Source organism: Rattus norvegicus, chromosome 5, assembly GCF_021556685.1.
Source record: "Rattus norvegicus strain SHRSP/BbbUtx chromosome 5, alternate assembly SHRSP_T2T, whole genome shotgun sequence".
NCBI classification, from domain to species: Eukaryota; Metazoa; Chordata; class Mammalia; order Rodentia; family Muridae; genus Rattus; species Rattus norvegicus.
The window spans coordinates 68,167,665-68,188,771 of NC_141538.1; the positions used below are offsets into that span (position 1 = coordinate 68,167,665).

The 21,107-nt window shown below is 46.2% G+C and overlaps 1 protein-coding gene and 1 long non-coding RNA gene across 3 annotated transcripts in view; one reads left to right on the forward strand and one right to left on the reverse strand.

Moving 5' to 3' along the window:
- Positions 1–17,569, reverse strand: part of LOC108350968 (uncharacterized) — a 30,851-nt gene extending 13,282 nt beyond the window's left edge. The window contains exons 1-2 of the long non-coding RNA XR_015620864.1: positions 17,407–17,569; positions 16,294–16,391 (exon numbers count right to left, since the gene is read on the reverse strand). This is a non-coding gene — a long non-coding RNA (uncharacterized LOC108350968). The remainder of the gene's footprint in view (positions 1–16,293; positions 16,392–17,406) is intronic.
- A 155-nt stretch (positions 17,570–17,724) lies between these two features.
- The window catches only part of Tmeff1 (transmembrane protein with EGF-like and two follistatin-like domains 1), an 85,825-nt gene continuing 82,442 nt past the window's right edge, over positions 17,725–21,107 (forward strand). For both annotated transcript variants that reach the window (NM_001429960.1, NM_023020.3), the window contains 1 exon segment: positions 17,725–18,225. In NM_001429960.1, the coding sequence (NP_001416889.1) occupies positions 18,051–18,225 (175 nt within the window). In that variant the 5' untranslated portion in view covers positions 17,725–18,050.

The following is a 21,107-nucleotide window of genomic DNA, read 5'->3' on the forward strand; positions in this document are numbered from 1 at the left end:
CTGTCAGCATCACTCGGAACGGACGTGACAGTAATCCTGTTGCATGAGATTAGACCTCTATTTCTGCTTGGAAAAATGTCTTAAAACACATCAGTCTGGGCTGGTGGTGGGGTAACCTTGATACTATCCAGGGAATGGTAGGAGCTCTCCAGCCACAAGCCTGAAGTACATTTTTAAACTCCTGCTAAGATATTTTATTTTATTAAGTTCTGGTCTGAGTTTCCTCTTCTGTAGGTTTGCTGGGGGTGGGGTAGTTTCAAATCCTGTTACTTTAAAGGCTGATTCAGTCTAGTCCAAAGGTAAGGCCTGGCCTGGTGGCTCACACCTTTGTAATCCTAACTTTGGAGAGGCAGAGGCAAAGAGTCTGAGTTCAAGGTTGTCTCTAACTACATAGCAAGTTTGAGATCAGCTGGGGCTACTTAAGACCTCAACCTCCCCAACCCCAAACCCTCAAAACACCCAAACCAAGATATTGTTATAGTGGAAATAGGAACTGTGAGTTAGCAGCGAAGATAAGGTTTCAGTACTTTGTCTGCCCCATTATCTAGTTCAGGAACCAACACAAGAGGAGAGCAAGCTGGTGCTCTGCTGGGAAGGTCTAGGGGAACCTGGGTTTCTGGGAGGGCGCAGAGCTGGAACTCAGGGCCTTTCTTGCATATGTTAGACATGCACTCTGCCATTAAGTTACCCCCAGTCTCTGGACCTAGATTCTTAGCTGCCAGAGTCCAAAGAGGTTTGTTGTTTGTTTGTTGTTTTTGTTATTTGAATGTGTTGGTATTATAAGTTCTGGGGGATTGGGTCTCCTCCTCTAGTCACTCAGCCACCGTAACAGAGTAGATCTGCTCTCGTGTGGTTTCCTAAATCCCAGCCTAAAGGGGCTGGAGCTGTCCGGGGGCGTTGTTCTCAGTACAGAAGCACAAGAAGCCACGAGTCCACATTCTGTGTTCTATTTGCTGTTCTCTGCCTATGCAATTGACATGGCTGAGCCCAAAGTCAAGAGAGGGAAGTAGGGTCTTCCTCAGAAGGTGAATATTTCAGAGCAATAGTTTATCAGAGGATTACTAGAGAGAGGCGAGCTAGCTGGATACCAACGAGTTGAGATTATGTTATAACTCGAGGAACAGAAAATCTAGTTGGGAACTGCATTTCCCACCACCCACCTCGACTGAAATACCTCTTTCTTCTGTCCTCCCTCCTTGATTTTTAGGGAGAGAGGATTGAAAATTGCAATAACAATAAATTGTATTTCATTGGATTGTTGGTTTAAGTGAATGGTACAAAAGTCCTTTACTGATAATGGAGTTATAGCCAGAAAGACTCATGGAAAGTAGAAACTGTCACAAATTGAAAGTGCCCTAGGCTCAGTGTCACTGTCCAGCATTGCTGGTCTGAGATCAAAATTAAAAACTTTATCTATTTATAGAATAATAGTCAATTTTGTACCATCGCAAAGTAAAGACATCAGTAGTTGGGGGCCGGAGAAATGGTTCAATGGTTTAGAACATGGACTGCTCTCCCAGGGGACCCTACATCAGTTCTCAGCACGTGTGTCATGCGGGGTGCCCTGCAACACCTGTAAATTACACATGTTGCCCCCTGTAACTCCACCCTCTTCTGGCTTTCTCAGGTACTTTCACTCGCGTTAACATACCACTCCCCACACCCCAAACAGACATATCTGCAAAGACATAGTTTTAAAAATAAATGACAACCCCTGCTCAGGAGTTGAAGTACTAAAAGTCAAGCATTATTTTTATATCTAGAAAAGTATCTGCCACATAATAAACTATAAACTTCAGTATATGTACCCAAGGTATGTGGTTTCTATATGGAGACACAAAGATTTGAACCCCAGCGTTCTGGCTCTGGATCTCATGCTTTTAAGAACCCTAATACGTAAAATTCCTATTTTGGGCCTCAGTTCCAATCTTTAGCTCTGCAAAGAACATCTCCTGGGTATTAGGTAATCACCTATAAATTCCCACTCACGATTGCTAGAGTGTTGTGTAAGATAAATGTATGGAACCACCCTGCAGAGTGTAAAATCAAAACTAAAAATAGCCCCTTCACCTCATTTTTGACCTTTTGCGTTACAAGAGACATCAAGGCTATCACCGCCCATAGTGACACTTCACCTTGAGTCTTTCCAGTCTCCTCACTCAGAGACATAGCTGGGGCCCCGAGAGAGCCCCCAGTCTCTCTGCACCCTTCATCAACTGTGCTGCTGAAAGGTTGCCAGTCCTTCAAGGTCAACTGAACACCAAAACATACTCCTGGAACCTGGGCTCTGGTCTCACCCTTGTTGGCAGCTTATCTCGTGACTGTGAGCAGGAAACAGGCACTGTGTGGATCAAGATCCTTATTTGTAAGAGTAAGGGAGAAGAGGATGTCTGATTCTCTTCCCTGTACTCTGATTAGCTCAGTTCTGAAGTTAAACTAGTCTTTGAAATTTAGTGCACAGGACCCCAGTTTTCAATTTAGTATCCTTCTGAAAAGGTAACGTTTATATAAAGAATTCAAACACTACATCCAAGTGACCCAGTCCCAAGATCGAAAGCACCGTGTGTGAATGTCGTTGACACTGAATGATTGTTCTTAAGCTATAACACAATCTAAATATTCAATAAAGGAATTTATATAAAATGGGAACAAAGAAGTTGTTGCTTCACAGAACGTAATTTCCTCAGTGATATCTGAATGACTACTCTTTTTTTTCAAGGCCTAATTCTATAGATTTTTTAGAACCTTTCTGTTTACAAACTTAGTTGTTCGGCAGTGATAGGCCAAGAATGTGCAGATTTTTGTATACTAGGAAAAACTCTTGAGGGCTGGGGAGATGATTCAGCAAGTAAAGTGTCTGCTACAAAATCATGAGGAACTGAGTTTATGTCTCCAGCACCCACATAAAGAAGCTGGGTGTGGCAGCACACAGCTGTAACGACACTTGTATGGGGTACTTCTCTAATGCTACGCTGGACCACCATGAACAAGCCAGCATAAAAGAGTTTATTTGGGCTTACGATTCCTGAGGGTTCAAGTCCACGGTGCCAGAATGGAGATAGCAGGCATGGTGGCTGGAACAGAAACTGATGCCTCACAGCTTGAACCACAGACAGGAAGCAGAGAAAACAAGCTGGAAATGGTACTTGTCTTTGAGCTCTCAAAACCTGCCTTTAGGGATACACTTCCTTCAACAAAGCCACAGCCCTTAAGTCTCCCCAAACAGCGCCACTAATTAGGGACCAAACCTTCAAAGCCCAAAGCTCTGTGTGTGTGTTGGGAGGGCGCATTGCTTATCCAAACCATCACACCTATGCTAAAGGGGTGGGTGGGGGCAGATTCCTGGAGGTCATTGGCCAGTCAGTCTAGCTAAATGGGTATATACCAGGTTCAGAGGGTCTCCCTCTCTCTTTCTCTGTCTGTCTGTCTTTCCTTCTCTTTTGCTCTCTTTCTCATACACACAAACACACACTACACACAAAACTACACATGTAGAGTCACAAGCACAGACTCACACACACAGTTGTCAGTTGACTTTAGATGTTTACAATAACATGGAGGAAAATGTCAGCATTTATGGGACACCTTTAATGAGTCACGGACGTGGTATGTATGATTTCACTTAATGCCTCAAATACTCCGCAGGCCTATATACTACCATCCCTATCTTGTAGATAAGAAAATGAAGCTCAGAGAGACTGAAGGATTTGCCCAGCCTGTGCATCGAAAACTCTGGCGATGGGTAGTGCCGCTGAGTGAGAATGAACTATATAGTTCACGTCACCGAACTGTAAACCTAAAATGGTTAACAAGGAAAGTGAAAAAGACAGAAGGGGAAAAATATCATTGACCTAGTGAGGAGTTCAGGAAGAGGTACAGCTCAAGCTGGAATGCTTTGTGTGCTGTGTACACAGTGTGGGAAAAAAGCACTACAACCCCTTAGCTCTGTTTATTAACCTGCTTCTAAGAGATCTGCCATGACACGGGAGTCAGAAGCACAGAGGAGCAGAGTCAAGTGAGGTGAAAGGTGTCAGCAGCAGTAAAAGTGGCAAGCTAAGGACAGTGACCAAGTCAAAAGAGTGGCCAATTATCCCTGCCTTTATATCTGTGTTTCCCAGGCACTAATGTGCATGATAAACCTCTAGACGCCTTGTTATAAAAGCGTGTTTGGGGCTGGGGATTTAGCTCAGTGGTAGAGCGCTTACCTAGGAAGCGCAAGGCCCTGGGTTTGGTCCCCAGCTCCAAAAAAAAAGAACCAAAAAAAAAAAAAAAAACAAAAGCATGTTTTGATTCAGCGATTTTGCATTCCTGATGAACTCCTGAGTGATGATGCTGGACCACGGACCAATGGTTGAGTAGCAAGGACTTTGGCAAGAGTGACTTCATCCATGCTGGCTCCCCATGTGGGTTTCAGACCACTTGCACTACACTGGAATCTGAAGGGAGGGGGGAGCTTCAATAAATCAAGATGTGGGCTTCATCCCAGGTCTGCTGAACCAGGATCACTGAAGGCCACACTGACACCGAGAAGTTTAACAAGCTCCCATGCCATCGAAGTAACATTTAAGAACTGCTGCTGACAGGCCACCACCATGTGTGGACTCCATCACTTCATTGTGTCGCATGATGCCTTTCCAAAACCTCTATGCACCTGAGAAAAATGGATACCTCCTTGATGTGTTAGACCCCAAATATTCTAATTTCAAGAAACTCTTTTTCTCCTCTCTCTCTCTCTCTCTCTCTCTCTCTCTCTCTCTCTCTCTCTCTCTCCCTCTCCTTTTTGGCTCATTCACCCACTTTACCAAATCTTCTGTGGGGGCAGGCTATGACATGTCTGACAAACTAACACCCTAGATAGTGGATAGTGTCTACCAGGTATGGCCAGATGTAGCAGGACCAAAGTGACACTTAGACCTCTCTTGAGAAGTAAGGCAGGCCTGACATTACCTCTGAAGAAGGGACACAGAGGACAATGGGACAAAAGGCCAGCACCTGAGAGCCAGAGAGCAGTACTGTTAGGATAGAGGAAGGTCAGAGCAAAGGGTTCACATATGGGGCTGCGTAGGGCGTCTTCTACCTTTACATGCATTCCTACACAAATTGGAAGACCTTTGGTCTAAAAAGCTTTACAGAATAGTTTTGGTTTTTTGTTTTTTTTTTTTTTTTTTTTTGCCATGATGCCTTTGGAGAGATTCCAATCTAATTTAGCACACTGAGCTGTGGAGCCACAAGAAGGTCTTTGGTGGAGTAATTAAGAAATAGACGGCTTTGGGTTTTAATTCCTCCTCCCCCTCTTCTTCTTCCTCCCCCTCCCCCTCCCCCTTCCCCCTCCTCCTCCTCTTTTTTGTTCTCTGTAGCTAGAGTGTTTTGGACATTATGACACTCTACCCATAAGTACTTCAGCAATAGGTACTTAGCATAAGAACATTATCCCACATGACACAATCCTATTATCACACCTTAACATTAAATCGATAAATCACTTCATGTGTGATCTGCATTCAAATTTCTCGAGCTATACTGTTTTCTACTGCTGGGTCTTTTCTCAGATGCATTTGGCCATCATTCCCTTTGTTTTGTATAATCTGGAACAAACCTTTGTCTTTGTCTTAATGATGTGGGTTTCTTTTCCAGTCTGGGTTTTGTAAAGCACTCCACATTCTGGATCTGTTTGTCCACATCCTCATCGTTAGATTTGGGTCGAAGTTCTTTGGCCAGAGGACCACATAGATTAGTGTCATGTCCTACTCACTGCACTAGAGCAAGAGGTGTGTATTGGCGGATTGTCCCACCACTGCCAATGTTAAATTGATCGCCCTGTGAAGGTGGTGTCTGCCAGGCCAATTGAAGGATTATATTCTTTCATTCATGGCTAATATTATCTGTTGGATAATATAAGACTGAATATTCTGTCTCCTTATAACCTTTTACTTAATGGTTTTATATTATTTCTTCCTTCCTTCCTCTCTTTCTTTTTTTCTTTCTTCCTTCCTTCCTTCCTTCCTTCCTTCGTTCCTTCCTTCCTCTCTTTCTTTCTTTCTTTTTCTTTCTTCCTTTCTTTTTTTGGATTTAGCTTCTTGAAGGTTCTCTTTTGAAATAATATTTTTATCAATTCTTTGGAGTTTCACACAGTGTATTTTTTTAATCATATTCACCCCCTTCCCCAAATCCTCCCATATTCACTCCTATCTCCCTACCATTCAACCATGAGGTTCCCCCCCCCCTTTTTTTTTGGAGCTGGGGACCGAACCCAGGGCCTTGTGCTTCCTAGGTAAGCGCTCTACCACTGAGCTAAATCCCCAGCCCCTTTTTTTCCCCCTTTTATCTCCTCTTTGAAACCTGTTTATGTGAGCCAACAATTCTTGGGAGTGGGGCTTACCCTGGAGGGTGGTCAATCTACCTGGGGAAGGGGGTCATTGAAGAAAACTGACTTTCCCTCTCAAAAGCTATCAGGTAGCTCCTCAGCTAGAGATGAACATGTGCCCACTTCCGCAGCTCCGTGACGGGATTGTATCCAGCTTGAGCTTGTGTAAGTTTTGTGCATGCTGTCACAACGTATTTATCCAAATCAGTTATTTCACTGAGGATTTCAAAATGCTCATTGAATCAGCAGTGACCGTTTTACAACATTCATGTAGAACAGAGTTGTGTTGGATTTAATAAACCTAGTACAAGACTACAGAAAACACAACAAAACAAAAAATCCACCAAAAAATGCTGTCTCTGTCTGTATCTGTCTCTGTCTCTGTCTCTGTCTCTGTGTCTCTGTCTCTGTGTCTCTGTCTGTGTCTCTGTCTGTGTCTCTCTCTCTCTGTCTCTCTCTCTCTGTCTCTCTCTCTCTCTCTCTCTCTCTCTCTCTCTCTCTCTGTGTCTCTCCCCTGTTTTTTTAATTCTTAGCACAAGCTGGCCTTAAACTTACCAGGTAACTGAAAATGACCTTGAACTCTCAATTTCTTGCTTTTATCTCAAAAAATGCTTGGACTATAGGTATGTACCACCATGCCTGGCTTGCTTCACATTTCTTTGCTGGAGGTGAGGAGCACCAAGGTAGATCCCCTCTGTTCTACACTATGCCAAGAAATGCCCGCCTGAGAGAAGACGACTCCCAATTACCTTTTCCTAAACATCCTGCCCCCTACTGCTTCTCTGGACACGACTGATTATCCTCGAGTTCTGCTGTGGAAAGTTAGTTACTTTCTGATCCGTCGTCATCAGTGGCCGTGGCACTGTTTTCCCACTCTTCAAATCTGACTCAGCATTTCTCTGTAACAGAGATTGGGGCAGCCATCCGGTTGGAAGGGAGGTACCGGGATATTTGTCTTGATATGGTCTCTGTTATATAAAATGCATTTTATAGATAAGTTTTAAAAAGCAACATCTTATATAAGATGGAGAAATTCAATTGCTCACACTGAAGACACTGATAAAGGCTGGGGTAGGGAGGCTGGGGGTGGATGGAGAATGGAGTGGGGTTAAAGCTTCCTCATATTCCACTCCTCCCACCCACATCCTTTATCCCCACTCCCCTTTCTCTTCAGAAAGCACTGGAGCCAGAATTCAGAAATATCCCTGGCATCTAAACACCCCATATATAAGACAGACTGTGTGAGCCCCCAGTCTATCCTTCCTATTTGTATAAAGAGCATGTCCATATGTACTTTGAATTCCACTTTTCCCCTCAAGAATCTTACTGTATGCCTAGATCTCCTCTCCTCTCAATGAAGCCCTATCATCGCCATCTGAACATTTTGGTTCTTTCTCTGCCCACAGCCACCTCCTGCTTGCTTTCTTCCTTCCACAGACAAAGTGTCTTCATGGTCTGTCTCCATTTCCTACTTCTTATTCACATTACACTGGACTCCAACCTAGAGTCTGTCCAGTCGTTCTTTCTGGGATCCCTGGTGACGTCAAGTGATGGTATCATTTGGACACTATTCGGTTTTCACATTTGCTTCGCCTCACAGCAGCGTTTGACCAGTTGGCCACACCCTACTTCTTGACACACATTTGTTCCTTGGTCATCTTGACACTCTTCTGATTCTTTGAATTTTCTGACAGTGCCTATACAGTCCCCTCCTCTTGAGTTTCTCAGAAGTAGCACAGACCCTCTGGTTTTGATAGTAAGCCCTTACAGTCATCTTCATGACGCGTTCACACACGCCCAGTGCAAATCTCTCTTGCGGGAAGAGATTTATCTGATGGCTAAGGAGATCGCTCTAATGTCTACTTGAATTTTCTGTCTCTTAAACTCAATGTATGCCTAGAATTAAACCCACCATCCCTTCTCCAAACCTGCTTTCCCTCCAGGGTTGGCTGTTTTATAAATACCACTGAGCCATCGCTTGACACTTCCTCTCCTCCTCCTCCTCCTCCATCTCGTCTGTCACCAGATTCTATTGCTTTTATCTGCAATATCTGTTTAGTTCATTTATTCACACCATCTTTGCAACTCCAAGCCAACTCACCTGGGCCACTGCAAGAGCCATCCTCTCCTCTCCTCTCCTCTCCTCTCCTCTCCTCTCCTCTCCCCTCCCCTTCCTCCCTTCCCTCCCCTCCCCTACTCTCTTTCCCTTCCCTCTTCCCTCCCCTCCTCTCCTCTCCTCCCTCTCCTCCCTCTCCTCTCCTCTCCTCTCCTCTCCTCTCCTCTCCTCCCTCTCCTCTCCTCTCCTCTCCTCTCCTCCCTCTCCTCCCTCTCCTCTCCTCTCCTCCCTCTCCTCCCTCTCCTCTCCTCTCCTCTCCTCTCCTCTCCTCTCCTCTCCTCTCCTCTCCTCTCCTCTCCTCTCCTCTCCTCTCCTCTCCTCTCCTCTCTCTAAGGCTTCCTCATGCAATCCAAGTTTTCCTAATCACTTTATAGCCCAGATGGCCTCCATGGTCCTCTTGTCTTATTCTCCCATATAGTAGAATTACAGGCATGAGCCATCAGTCCCAGATGCCCGCTTAGAATCTTAAAACCAGGCCTAAGTGCGTATTCTCACTTAGGTCTGTAGGGTCTGCCACTCGCTTTTTAGAGTCCCCATCTTCTTTCTGTGCTGCTCACTCTCTAGGCTTTTGGGTGCAGCTGCCTTTTGTTCCCTCTTTTAAGTTATTGGATGCGTTCATATGTATTTATTGCATATGCTGTGATGTCGTGAAGTATGCACTTGTGAGATGGTCAAACCTGGCTAACGAATACATATATTAGCATGAGATTGCTATTCGGGGGCAAGGACACTTAGCTTCACTTTCTTTGCATTTTTGTCGAGAATATAACACAGCAGTACACCTTAGGCACTGCCCAGTGTTCAATCTCCAGCACCACACACACACACACACACACACACACACACACACACACACACACAGACACAGACACGCACGCACGCTCGCGCACACACACATGCACATACACAGATGCACACAGATGCACACACACACGCACATACACACACTCACGCACATGCACACACACAGAGACACACAGTCACATGCACACACACGCACACACACAGTGGGGGTGGAGTGGGAACATTAACTACAGCCATCATCCTGTGTGACAGACCTCTTGAGTTTATTCTTCCTTTCTAACTATAATTATATCTCCCTTAACCAACATACCCCACTCATGAGTCATCCCAGTCTCTATAAAGATCATTCTCTTTGCTGCTTCTATGAGCTCAACATTTTCTGACTTCGCATATGCCACGAGACAGGACATTCATTTTCCTCTGTGTCCTCTGTCTCTTGAATTTGCCATAGTCTCGACTTCATTTCCACATTTTGGATTCCTCCATAGGATGATCTCTCTTCTTCACCTCCCTCTAACTCTATATTCACCTCTTGGTCTTAGTTTAAATGGCACTCTGGGGAAGGTTTCTGTCGCACCTCCAGCTCTTGGTACCTAAGGGATCTGTTTGAGGTTTGACTCCTCTGCTAGGCTGTAGGACAGGGACTGCGTTGTCTGTCCTGTTGGCCTCTGAATCTTCCCTGCCTCACATGCTTGCCTGACACATCATGGGCCAGCGCTAACGATGAATGCAGCGACTGTCACCATGCTCCCTGCCCTGATCTTGCTCTCATCATTGTTGAAGTCGCCACTGCCAAAGTCGCTCTGTACCCCATCACTGCTCTTCTGTGCTGAGAGGAATAGTCCGGGATGTGCTGTTTCACCTTTGCGTCTCCCTTAATTGGGAATCCAGACGGCTAAGTCCAACTGTACTGACCTTGCTGCCAGCTCCCTCAGCCACTAGATTTTAGGCAGTAATTTTCAACTGGGAGCGAAGAAAGAAATTTAAATCTCCTGATTTGCAGTAAGAAGATGAGGTTTGTATGCCCATGTATGTGTAAGTGCACATGTACATGCATGAGCACAGGAATCGACTGCAACACTCAAGTATGCATGCATAGGTGCACACTTTTCTCAGCCGCAGTCTGATATATAGTCATTCCTTACATATGTACATACCCAGTAAAATGGCATATGCTCGGCACTTATGCGTATATACAGAAGCAAGATGATATACTCCTTACATATGTATGCATACAGGCAAATGACATATGCTCAATACATATGTATACATACAGAGGCAAGCTGACATACTTGAACACACTCAATGGCAAAACAGAGTTATCCAGTCACATTTGATTTACTCTAATTTCCAGTTCCTGGATGTCTCTTTCAGGATTCTGGGCTCAAAGGATGCTGTTCCTAGGCTTGGGATAAAAATTAAACTCTGTTTCTCCTTTCATCCCTACCCCTCTCTCTTTTCCTTCTTCTCTCTCCCTCTCCTTCTGCTCTCACTCTCTCCTTCTCCCTCTCCCTCTTTCCCTCTCCCCTCCCCTTCCCCTCCCCTCCCTCTCTCTTTCCCCCTTCCCCCCTCTCATTCAATAGTCTTTCTATGTATCCTGGGCTACCCTTCATTCACTATGTGTCCCAGGCTGGCTCAGAACTCTCTCTCTCCTCCAGCTTTTGCCTCTCAAGCACTGGGATTAGAAATGTGTGCCATACTGCTCGGCTCTTGTCTTTCTCCCTGGCCCACCTGGTTATTTGCCTCCGCTTTATTTCCTAACAGCTTGGCTGTCTCTGCTAGTCACCAGACTGCCCTCTTACATGTTTCTCTAGTAGGCAGCCAGCCCAGATGAGCTCTCTTGACTGTTAACTCTTTGGGATTTGACTCAGAGTACAGACTGTGGAATAAGAGAGACCAGGCACTCACCCTGCTTTGTACTTTGTGAACTCGGGCAGATTCTTTACCCCTTCAAGACGGTTTTCCTATCTTCAGAATAGAAATGACCCCAAGGCCTAGTTTGGATTTTGTGTGGTACTATATAAGACAATACTTGCAGAGCTCTTAACTTATGGTGTAACCACAGCTTAGTTACTGACAGCTATTAACATCTATCAGGTAGTTAACTAGACCATTTCTACTTCTAGCCAATTGCTTATTGTGTACTTGGGATGCACAAAGCAGGGTTCTAAGTACTCCGTACACATCCGCTCATGTTGTCCTTAGTGCAACTCTGTGACGTGGATAGGAACGGAACTGAGCAGGTGACGGAACCGACATAGACCAGCTAAGTAACCTGCCCAGCGTCATAGAACTAGCAGAGCTATGGACAAACCCAGATGGCCTGGATCCAGAGTGTACACCTAGTTAGCACATTAGAACTGCTACTTTCACTTATGTCAGACTGTCTTTTCTACAGAAGCCATTTTGGGGGCACACTCCTTCCCAAACCATTGGAGAAATCTGAATTGCAGCTGACCAATTTTGATGGCTGAAAGATATAGAAATAATAATAAAAAACCTCACCTCTATATTTAGAGAGGTGCTGAACAATTGAATGACAGGAAGGCCTGTGGGAAAAATCTAGGGGTGTCTCCTCCCTCTCTACCCACTCACAGGAGTGTTTGGGTGAGAAGGCTTTCAGACTGACAGAGCTACAGTGGGGAGGCTGCTCTCCTTCAGGTGGAATTAGACTAGCTCTCCGGATTCCTATAGCTCCTTTTCTTCAGCTGTCTGCAAATGCTTCCCTGGCTCCCGTTCTCCATCTACATAATTGAGGATCATTAGAGGGATATGGGTAACAATAATAGCACCTTCCACTGGCATCTGTAGCGGAGTATTCAAAAGATCCCCCCACATCATGCCATCAAAGAAGCCTAACAAGATCTCTTGACATCCTTGCAGTGTGCCAAGGATGGCTTGTGCATATCCTTTGGTGGCTACAGTTTAAATTTTAAAAATAGATTGATTCTGGGGCTCTAACCCTGGGCCTGGATCATGCCAGGGAATGTGATTTATCTCTGAGCTACACATCAAGCTCCCGGCTGCAGTCTTATTTTTTATTTTTTATTTTTTTCCTTTTTTTTTTTTATTAACTTGAGTATTTCTTATATACATTTCGAGTGTTATTCCCTTTCCCAGTTTCCGGGCAAACATCCCCCTCCCCCCTCCCCTTCCTTATGGGTGTTCCCCTCCCAACCCTTGCAGTCTTATTTTTAAAACATTTATATTAGTCACACGTACAAGGGGAGCTTCATTTAACATCTCTACACATGCATAGGGTGTATTAGTGATAGCCAACCATCGTCCTTGACCCTCCCCTGACCCTTGCTCCCTTCTCAACCTCTAGTTGTCACTCACTCTACTTAAAGGTCCATGTGTTTAAGCATCCAGGTATGGGAGAGCCCACGAGCTGTGTTTTCTGTGTCTTGCTTAACTCAGTCTGCATTTTGTTTCCCAGCTCTAAGTGTTGCAAGTGAGAGGGTCCCATCAGTCTTTAAGGCTGAGTGACACGCCACTGAAACACATATATGCTTTCCTGATCCATCCGTCTGAACGGCACCCAGCTTGATCGCACCTCTCAGTTGTTGCTAGGAGTCTGGTTGCCGCCCTGCTGGTGCCAATCTTTCCTCCATCTTGTATCAGAACATGATGACTCCCTCCTCCGAGTTTGTGGTGTGGGGAGGCCTCAGGGCTGGCGCGAAGCAGTCGACTCAACTTACGGATGTAGCCTCAGGGACTGAACCTTATTAGGACTTTGCTTCCTCATCTGTGAAATGGAAGTCACACTGAGCAGGCAGGAGGGGGATTAGTGGCCGAGATACAAGGTGCCGGACATCATCCAGGATGCAGTGTGTCCCCAGTGAACGGTACTTATCACCATTTCTCCACCCGACAATTTTGTGTTCTATTCTTATTATGATCTGGATTTCCCTATGGGGCTCTAAGGGCCACGAAAGGAAAGGCGGCGGCTCTGTTTCCCCACTGCTGCTTCTCTATACCCAGAGCAGAGCCTCGACCGTAGCAGATTGTTAGGAGATACCGGCCGACTCCATGAACTTGTCTTTTCAACAGTGGCTGCCGTTCAGAGCTCTAACAGGCCCTTTGCTTGACTGAAACCTCCCTCTTCATCTGGTTCTTCCGCACTACTTATGAGGTCTTGTCTGCCTCCTCCTCTCCATACCATTGGTTAGCAATGCCGCAGTCTTATTTTTATATTATGCTAACTATGTTATCAATATTTGACACTAAACTTCCTTAGGGTAGAGACATCGCATTGGTGCCAACTGGGAGCCTTTCAGTCCAGATTTGCTAACGGATTTTTTTTCACTTTCCACGTTTTAAAGACTCTCTCACCCTCTCCCTAGGAAGTGGGGTCTAGACTCTCAAATTGGATTATATGCCAATCTCAGGGTGCTCCCATGCTCTTCCATAAACCACCCCTCTCCCTATTTCTGGCTCAAGCATTGTGGTTGTCTCCCTCCAGGGCCAATTAGTCAGCCCCAAGGTGTCTCATTAGGTTTATCAGGACTTCATTATACAGCTAGGGCAGCCAGCAGGAGGTCCAGGAAAGCTGGGATTTTGGCAGGACTGGGAGTCTGGAATAGGATTTGCCATTTTCTTCACCCCAACCCCAACCACGTTTATATTTAGTACTTATCACATTGTGTTGTAACTGTTAATTTTCAGATGTCTCCCCACCCCCACACAGCAAGGGCAGGATTATCTCTTGCCCCAAGAGGCTGCCATGGTGCCTAGCATGCAAGGAGTGCTCACAAAGGTTTCCTAAAGAAATGACTGCTCGCCGCGAGTCGAGCTTTATTACTGAGGGCAAAAAACAACCTAGAGAAGGCACTGCCTCTGGCTTAAACAATAACAAGGAAAAAAAAAAACCCTGAGTGTCCCCCCAATCTTTTTGTTTAAGTTACTTTGGGTTTTCTATTACTTGGAGCTGAAAACATTCTTTTAAATCATAACAAATGGTTGTCACACGCAGGATCCCTGATAGGTTTTTGTTCAAAAATATCCATTCCACATGTCTGGGCTAACTTCCGTACGTCTGTGTGTGTGTGTGTGTGTGTGTGTGTGTGTGTGTGTGTGTGTAGGTCAGAGGCTGACTTCTACCATCTCCCCCATTGGTTAACTATACATTTTATTTTTTAAAATTATGATGTATCAATATTAATTTGTGGGTGGTAGAGTCTGTGTGCGTGTGTGCCTCTGTGTGCCTCTCTCTCTCTCTCTCTCTCTCTCTCTCTCTCTCTCTCTGTGTGTGTGTGTGTGTGTGTGTGTGTGTGTGTGTGTACTCAGTCCTTCATGCTTATACCACAAGCACTTTTGACACCTAGCCCAGAGTTCCCTACCTTTTGATTTTGGGATCTTGTTTGGGGGAACTGGTCTTAGCTGGTGAGATGTCATTAGATATGGACAAGCAGCAGGAGGACGCTGCTTATACAACCTTCAACGCTGACAAGTCCTCCCAGAAGCTTCAGCTCTGGGAACCAGAGCCCCAGAATTAATTCTGGTGGAGTGACCCAGAGTTCAGCCTGTGCACAAGAACCAAGCTCTGCTGGATCTGAAGTTGAAGCAAAGCCATCCAGCCAGGGCTGTCTCAGATTAGCCAATCCTAGCATAGACTCTATAAGACCTATGAAGAAAGAGTGTCTCACAGTGCCGGCATTTTATGGCTGTTTGCTAAAGAGAAACAGTTGATTGATCAAGGTTAGGTCAGGGTTCTCTAACCTTGGCAGTGCCTCTGAGTTATTTAGAGGACTTTAAAAGAAATAGATACTAAAACTTCCTCCAGAGTGTCTGGAGTGGTTTTCAGAAATCTACATTCCTTTTAAATAATCTGTGTAGATTTTATATAGGAATTTCACATCCTTTTGTTACCTGTTATCTGGGAATTATAGATGCTAACATGTATGATGGGGTTTCTTTTTTTTTTTTTCTTTTTTTCGGAGCTGGGGACTGAACCCAGGGCCTTAAGCGCTCTACCACTGAGCTAAATCCCCAACCCCATGATGGGGTTTCTATGTAACTTCTAAACCCTTTTTCCTTTGACCAGGCAATAAAAAGAGGAATCCTTTCTGACACCGTATGATTAAAGAGAGATTCTTTCTCCCTGGAGAATTCTTTCTCCCTCTCAGAATCTTTTCCATTGGAAAAAATTTTTGAGAAATCCATGTTGACTTTTTTTCTAACCTGATCTGGAGAAAGATCCAGATAAGAAATGTGATTAGCGACCTAGGGTTATTTGCTTTCAATTTAAACCAAGGTTGTGTCCTCTTAGTATTTTTGCCTGGGCTATGATTAGCAGACAAATGGAAATTTGAGGCAGAATACTGGGGCTGGAAGTGTGAAGACACTGTTCATGGAAGCAGCATCCGTGACATCAAGCTTAACAGAGAGGCTGCTGGGAGTCTGAGCAGCGAGGGGCTGGGATCACTCTTGGTTCAGGGCCTCAGGAAGAGTCAGGCTTAATAGCTCAGAGGCTGGAGGCAAACCATAGAGGGTGTTAGAGATGCAGATCTATTTAGATAAAAAGCATTACAGAAATGCAACTTAACCGCAAATAGATTATAAAATTATGATGACAAAAACTTTTCATTGAAAAAATTCAACAGAAAAACATGACAGGCAAATATTTATTACCCACAATCCCCTTTTCCAGAGTCAATGGTAATATAACGGGGTAAAGCAGTCTTGCCCTTTCTTTAGACTGGTACATATGCATATTTTAGAAAAGCAAGATTTTCTTTTCTTTAAAGAGTATTTGTTTATTAATGTGTGCCTATATGAGATTATGCACTTCAGACCCCTTGGGACTGGATCATAGGCAGTTGGGTGTCACCTGGTGTGACTGCTGAGAACAGAAAACCAGGTCTTCTGAAAGGGCAGGAAGAACTCAAACACTGAGCCATCGCTCCAGTCCCCAGGATTTTCTTATGTACACTCACTAGTATCCCTGTTTCTACATCATTAATCATTAACCTAATCATTATCAAAAGCTGTACACAGATAATCATACCTCAGTCCCACTGATGACCAACGGAGCCATATTTTACTATTACACAAAAGCTGTAATGAATGTCTTCATTTATTCATCGTTGTGTCTTGTTCAGCCACCTTCAAAGCATAATTCCCAATATTGGTGTTGTTAGAGAAGCAAATTTAGTTTTGTCTTTATATTTGAATTGCCCCTCCCTCCAAAATGTATAAATGAATAGTGGTAAGTTTGTCATTCTAACTTTTTTAATAATCACCCAGAGGAGTAACTTTTTGGAATAAATATCTTTCCCTTTATTGCTAGTGGCTTTAAAGATTTTTTAAAAAATAAATTTATTCTTAATGTCTATGGATGTTTTGTTTGATGTACATCTGTACCACATGTCTACACTGCCCTTTGAGACCAGAAGAGGGTCTCAGATCCCTTGGAACTGTATTTACAGATGGTTGTGAGCTGCTGTGGGAATCCAATCTGGAGCCTCTGCAAAAGCATCCTATGCTCTCAGCGGCAGGGCTATCTCTTGCTAGTCTCCAGACCTTTCCGGTGCACCCCTTGCCTGCACATTTTCCTTCCTTGTCTTTACTTCTATGTTCAGTGTTTATCTTGATTTAGATTGTAGCTTTCTTCGAGTGACCTTTTTGCATACTTCTTAATTTTACAATGAAATTCTAAAATTCCTTCTCAAGTGGGCAACATAATACACTGCAAAAAGCAGAACATTTCCAAGAATTCATGGTTTTATTGCCTGTGTAAAGTTATCATTTAGTAACGTGAGGACTGCATAGGACTGTATTTGGGCTCCAGAAAGCTAGAAGACTCTTGGTCCCAACTTCCTGATCTGGGGAAGGAAGAAGACCAGAATGCAAACTCCTTTGTAAAGCTGTGAAATAGAACTGGAGAGGATACAGGCTAAGAGCTTCCTCTAGGCCTTGGATATAGCAAATCCGCTCTAAATCTTTACTATTATGCGCGGAAAGGGTAACGCACTTTAAAGATTCAGCCGAGAGATGTAGTTATCCAGGAACTCGGTGGGGTGAGACTAGGGGATTAAGACTTGCCCCCTGAGAAGTGCACAGCTGGAGTGAGAACTAGGTACCAATCCCGATCCTACCCATTTCTTGGGATGTGACTGACCTTGGACAAGTCACCTTTTGCCTTTACCTCCACCTGGAAAACCCACGAAAGACCACCTGAGCTCGTGCAGGGTTAGAAGGCGCGTGGGAAAGGCTCACAAAGGGCTTCTGAGACACAGTCCCGGAGCGCTCTCCAGCATCCTCGGCGCCGTCTGACCAGCCAGAAGGATCCCCGACCCCGGCCCGCGCCCCCGCCCGCCTCAGGAACAATGGCTCCCCGGGAGGGGCGGAGCTCGGCGCCGGGGGTGTGCGCGGGGCGGGGTCGCCGCTCCCTCCCCGCCCGCGGCTCCGTCACGCGCCCCTCACCGGGCGGGCCGGGGTCTTTGTGACGCGGCGGCGACGGCCGCGCGGACACAAAGGGAAGGCGAGCCTGCGAGCTAGAGGCTGCGTCCGTCCCCGCCCCGCGCCCCCCGCGCGCGCCCCAGCTCCGTGTTCCCCACGCGGCGCGCTCCCTGGCCTCGCGCGCCCGCGCCCCTCGCCCGCGCCGGGGTCCCCCAACGAGGCTGTCCCGAGCGCGGAGGGCCGGGGCCTGGCGGGGATGCTGCGGGGCTGCCCCGGGCGGCGGCACGGCTGCTAGGAGGCGGCACGGGGCCGGTGTGCCCGGCCTGCCGCTCCCTGAGCTCCCCGCCGTGCGTCCGCGACAGCATGGGCGCCCAGGCGCCGCTCCGGCTGCCGGCCGCGCCCCCGCTCGCCGTCTGCGGCTACACGTCGGTGCTTCTGCTCTTCGCCTTCTGCCTGCCCGGGAGCGGCGCGTCCAACCAGCCCGCGGGCGGCGGCGGGGACTGTCCCGGAGGCAGAGGCAAGAGCATCAACTGCTCAGGTAGGAGCCGCCGGCGCCCGCCTCTGGGGCTCCTCCCTTCCGCCGTTCTGGGCCACCGGTGTAGACTAAGGGTACTGAGGAGTCCCGGGGGCCGGGAGGTGGGCAGGACGCGAGTTCGCGGGGCAGGCTTGGGGACCTGGGTTGGAGATGGGGAGTGGCCGTGTGTGAGTCGGTGGGTGTCGAGTGGCCGGGGCTAGGGCGGCCCTGCGGCGTGGTGAGCTGGTGAGGTTCCGCGAGACGGAGCAGTGATCCTGGGTGTGCTCGTGGAAGCGCGTGTAAAGTGTTGTGAAGCCTCAAGGGAGGGAGGACGGCTAGGCTTCAAGGGGAGTGTGTGTGTGTGTGTGTGTGTGTGTGTGTGTGTGTGTGTGTGTGTGTGTGTGTGTGTGTGTGTGTGTGATGGTGAGGAACTAGGGAACTGAGGTTAGGGGCCTGAGGACTGACCATGTGTTGGTGGGGAGGTTCTTCCTTAGAGTTCCTGGGTCTCAGAGGTTATGCCGGTAAAAAGGAGTGGTTATGTTTGTCCTTTGGGTTCAGGGGTGCAGTGGGGGCCTATACTGTCCACTGGTCTATGAATCAGGGCAGCAGGGAGTCCCAGGAGGGCCCAGGAAGTGTTTTGTTGGTTGTGTCTGGACAAAAGCCTGGGACTCAGGTAACCAGGCTGTAGTATGTATATAGGGTGAAGAAATGAGAGTCCAGTAGTGAACCCAGTTTGACAGAGGGAGGGAGCTAGGGAGTCATCTTGTGTGGGATTTGGGTATGAAAGGTAATTAGGTCTCAGAGAGTGCCCCTGTGTAGCTAGTGTAACCCCGGGTTAATTAAAGTGGTGTAGAAAGAGAGGCAATGGTGGCGTGTGTGTTTTGCAGGAGGACCAGGAGATTGGCAGCCAAGGGAGCCAGGGAGTAAGTGACCTCTCCCCTCTCTCCAAGGCCGCCTGCCCTCCCACAGCTGTTGGAAACAAAGAGCTTGCTGGGGTTTTAATGGATGACACAGGGGAGGAGGGGACCAGGCAGTAAAGTTCCCCCATCCTTTCCGAAGGAGTCCCAGAGGAGCCAGGGGATTCAGGCCCTGGGGCAAGGAGAGGCTTCCAGGATCTCTTTGGGGGAGGGTAAGTCTGCTTGCAGCTAGTCCAGCAGACCTAGGGGTCGTCAGCCAACCCTTGCTCACTTGGGCTTTTATCACTTCTCTTTTATCACTTCTCAGCCTGGCACTTGTCCTTTTAACTAGGGTTGAAGTGGGGAGCAGGGGTGCACCTGAGAGCCAATGGGAGTCAGCTAATGGGGGCCTGCCAGGCAACCTTGGACCTGTGAGTTTGAAGGGGCTATGGTTATGGGACAGTGATTTAGGGGTAAGAGGGTTTATGCTGGCCTTTTTCTTTGGTGGTGTGAGGACACCTTTTTTAGTTAATTTCACATGGTATGTTTAATGAGGGGGTGAGAGGTTTTGAGAACTGATACAGTGGCATGTCCATTAAAAGCCTGCCCACCCATAAACTCTCTTTTATTTTCCTAAAAGTAATTGGGGTGTGATGATGCTTTAGTAAGCCATCACTCTTATTTTGTCTTTTTTTTTTTTTTTTTCCTGGAGCTAAGGACCGAACCCTGGGCCTTGCGCTTGCTAGGCTAGCCCTCTACCACTGAGCTAAATCCCCAACCCTGCCATCACTCTTTATTTAAGAAGAGAAGCTGTTTGTCTATGAGAGTGACTTTTTTTGGGTAATGAATAGTGGTTACCTTTTGTAGGTGATTGATCACACTGTGTCAAAATATCTTACTGGGTGATGTATTATGGTTATTTTTGTGTGTGTGTGTGTATGTGTGTGTATATGTGAGTGTGTGTGTATGTGTGTTGGGAGGAGGAGTTAGCTAACTTCATTTGTCCTTAGCAAAGCATAGCATTTATTGAATGGTGTTTGTGTATACTCTATCTGATCCTGTCCTAGGGCATAGGACAAGTGTTCAGAAAGGACTGGGCACTCACAGGGAGTGGGAAGAAGGGGGCTCATCTGGAGGGCATAGCTATTGCTGCAGACCTGTAATTTGGGTGCAAGTCAGTTGATGTTTCTTAGTTTCTTCAGTCAAAACAGATTTGGATTTAATATCCAGTCTTAAAAATATTTGTCACTGGTAATGAATGTGTTTTTACCTGAACGAACACACACACACACACACACACACACACACACACACACACACACACACACACACCGGGCAGGAGAAGAAAATTCCCCAGAAACTGGGCTGTCCATCAGGTGGGTGCTGGGAACTGAACTCAGTGAGAGCAGTAAGTGCCCCTGATGGCCGAGCCATCTTTCCAGGGCATAATGACAGATTTTTTTTTTTTTTTTTTGTTATAACACTCTGGGGCAAAGAAGGAAAATGCACATTTTAGTTGATGAATTTGAGAACTGTTGTATGAGCACACGATGCATTTGTGTTATAAATACTTGAGATTACAAGTCCTAGGGTTCCCTTGTGACATTATCTCAAGGGTGTATGTATTTAGCTTTAAAATCTAAGTACTGTCCTTGACTCCCTTTTGGTCTCGTCCTTTGGTTTGCCATTTTAGACTTCTGTGATCTTTAATGGAGTCCGATTCTGTCAGGCTGTGTGTGCTGGGTTACTCAGATCTTTGAGTCATTTGTTAATATGAAGATAAGCCCATGGGTTTTATCAATAGTAATTATTTAGATTATAGGAAAGTTGGGGTCCTGGGGTGTTTTACTGGAAGTCTGTGGGTGTGTTAGTTAATCAGACATTCAAGTGGTGTGTTCTCTTAGTTGAGTTTAGTAGATTTTCAAGCTTTTGGAGTTTGACATTTTCCGTCTTCTTCACCAGACTATCCCTAAAAGATGTGGTCAGAACATCTTGTTAGGCCACATCTCT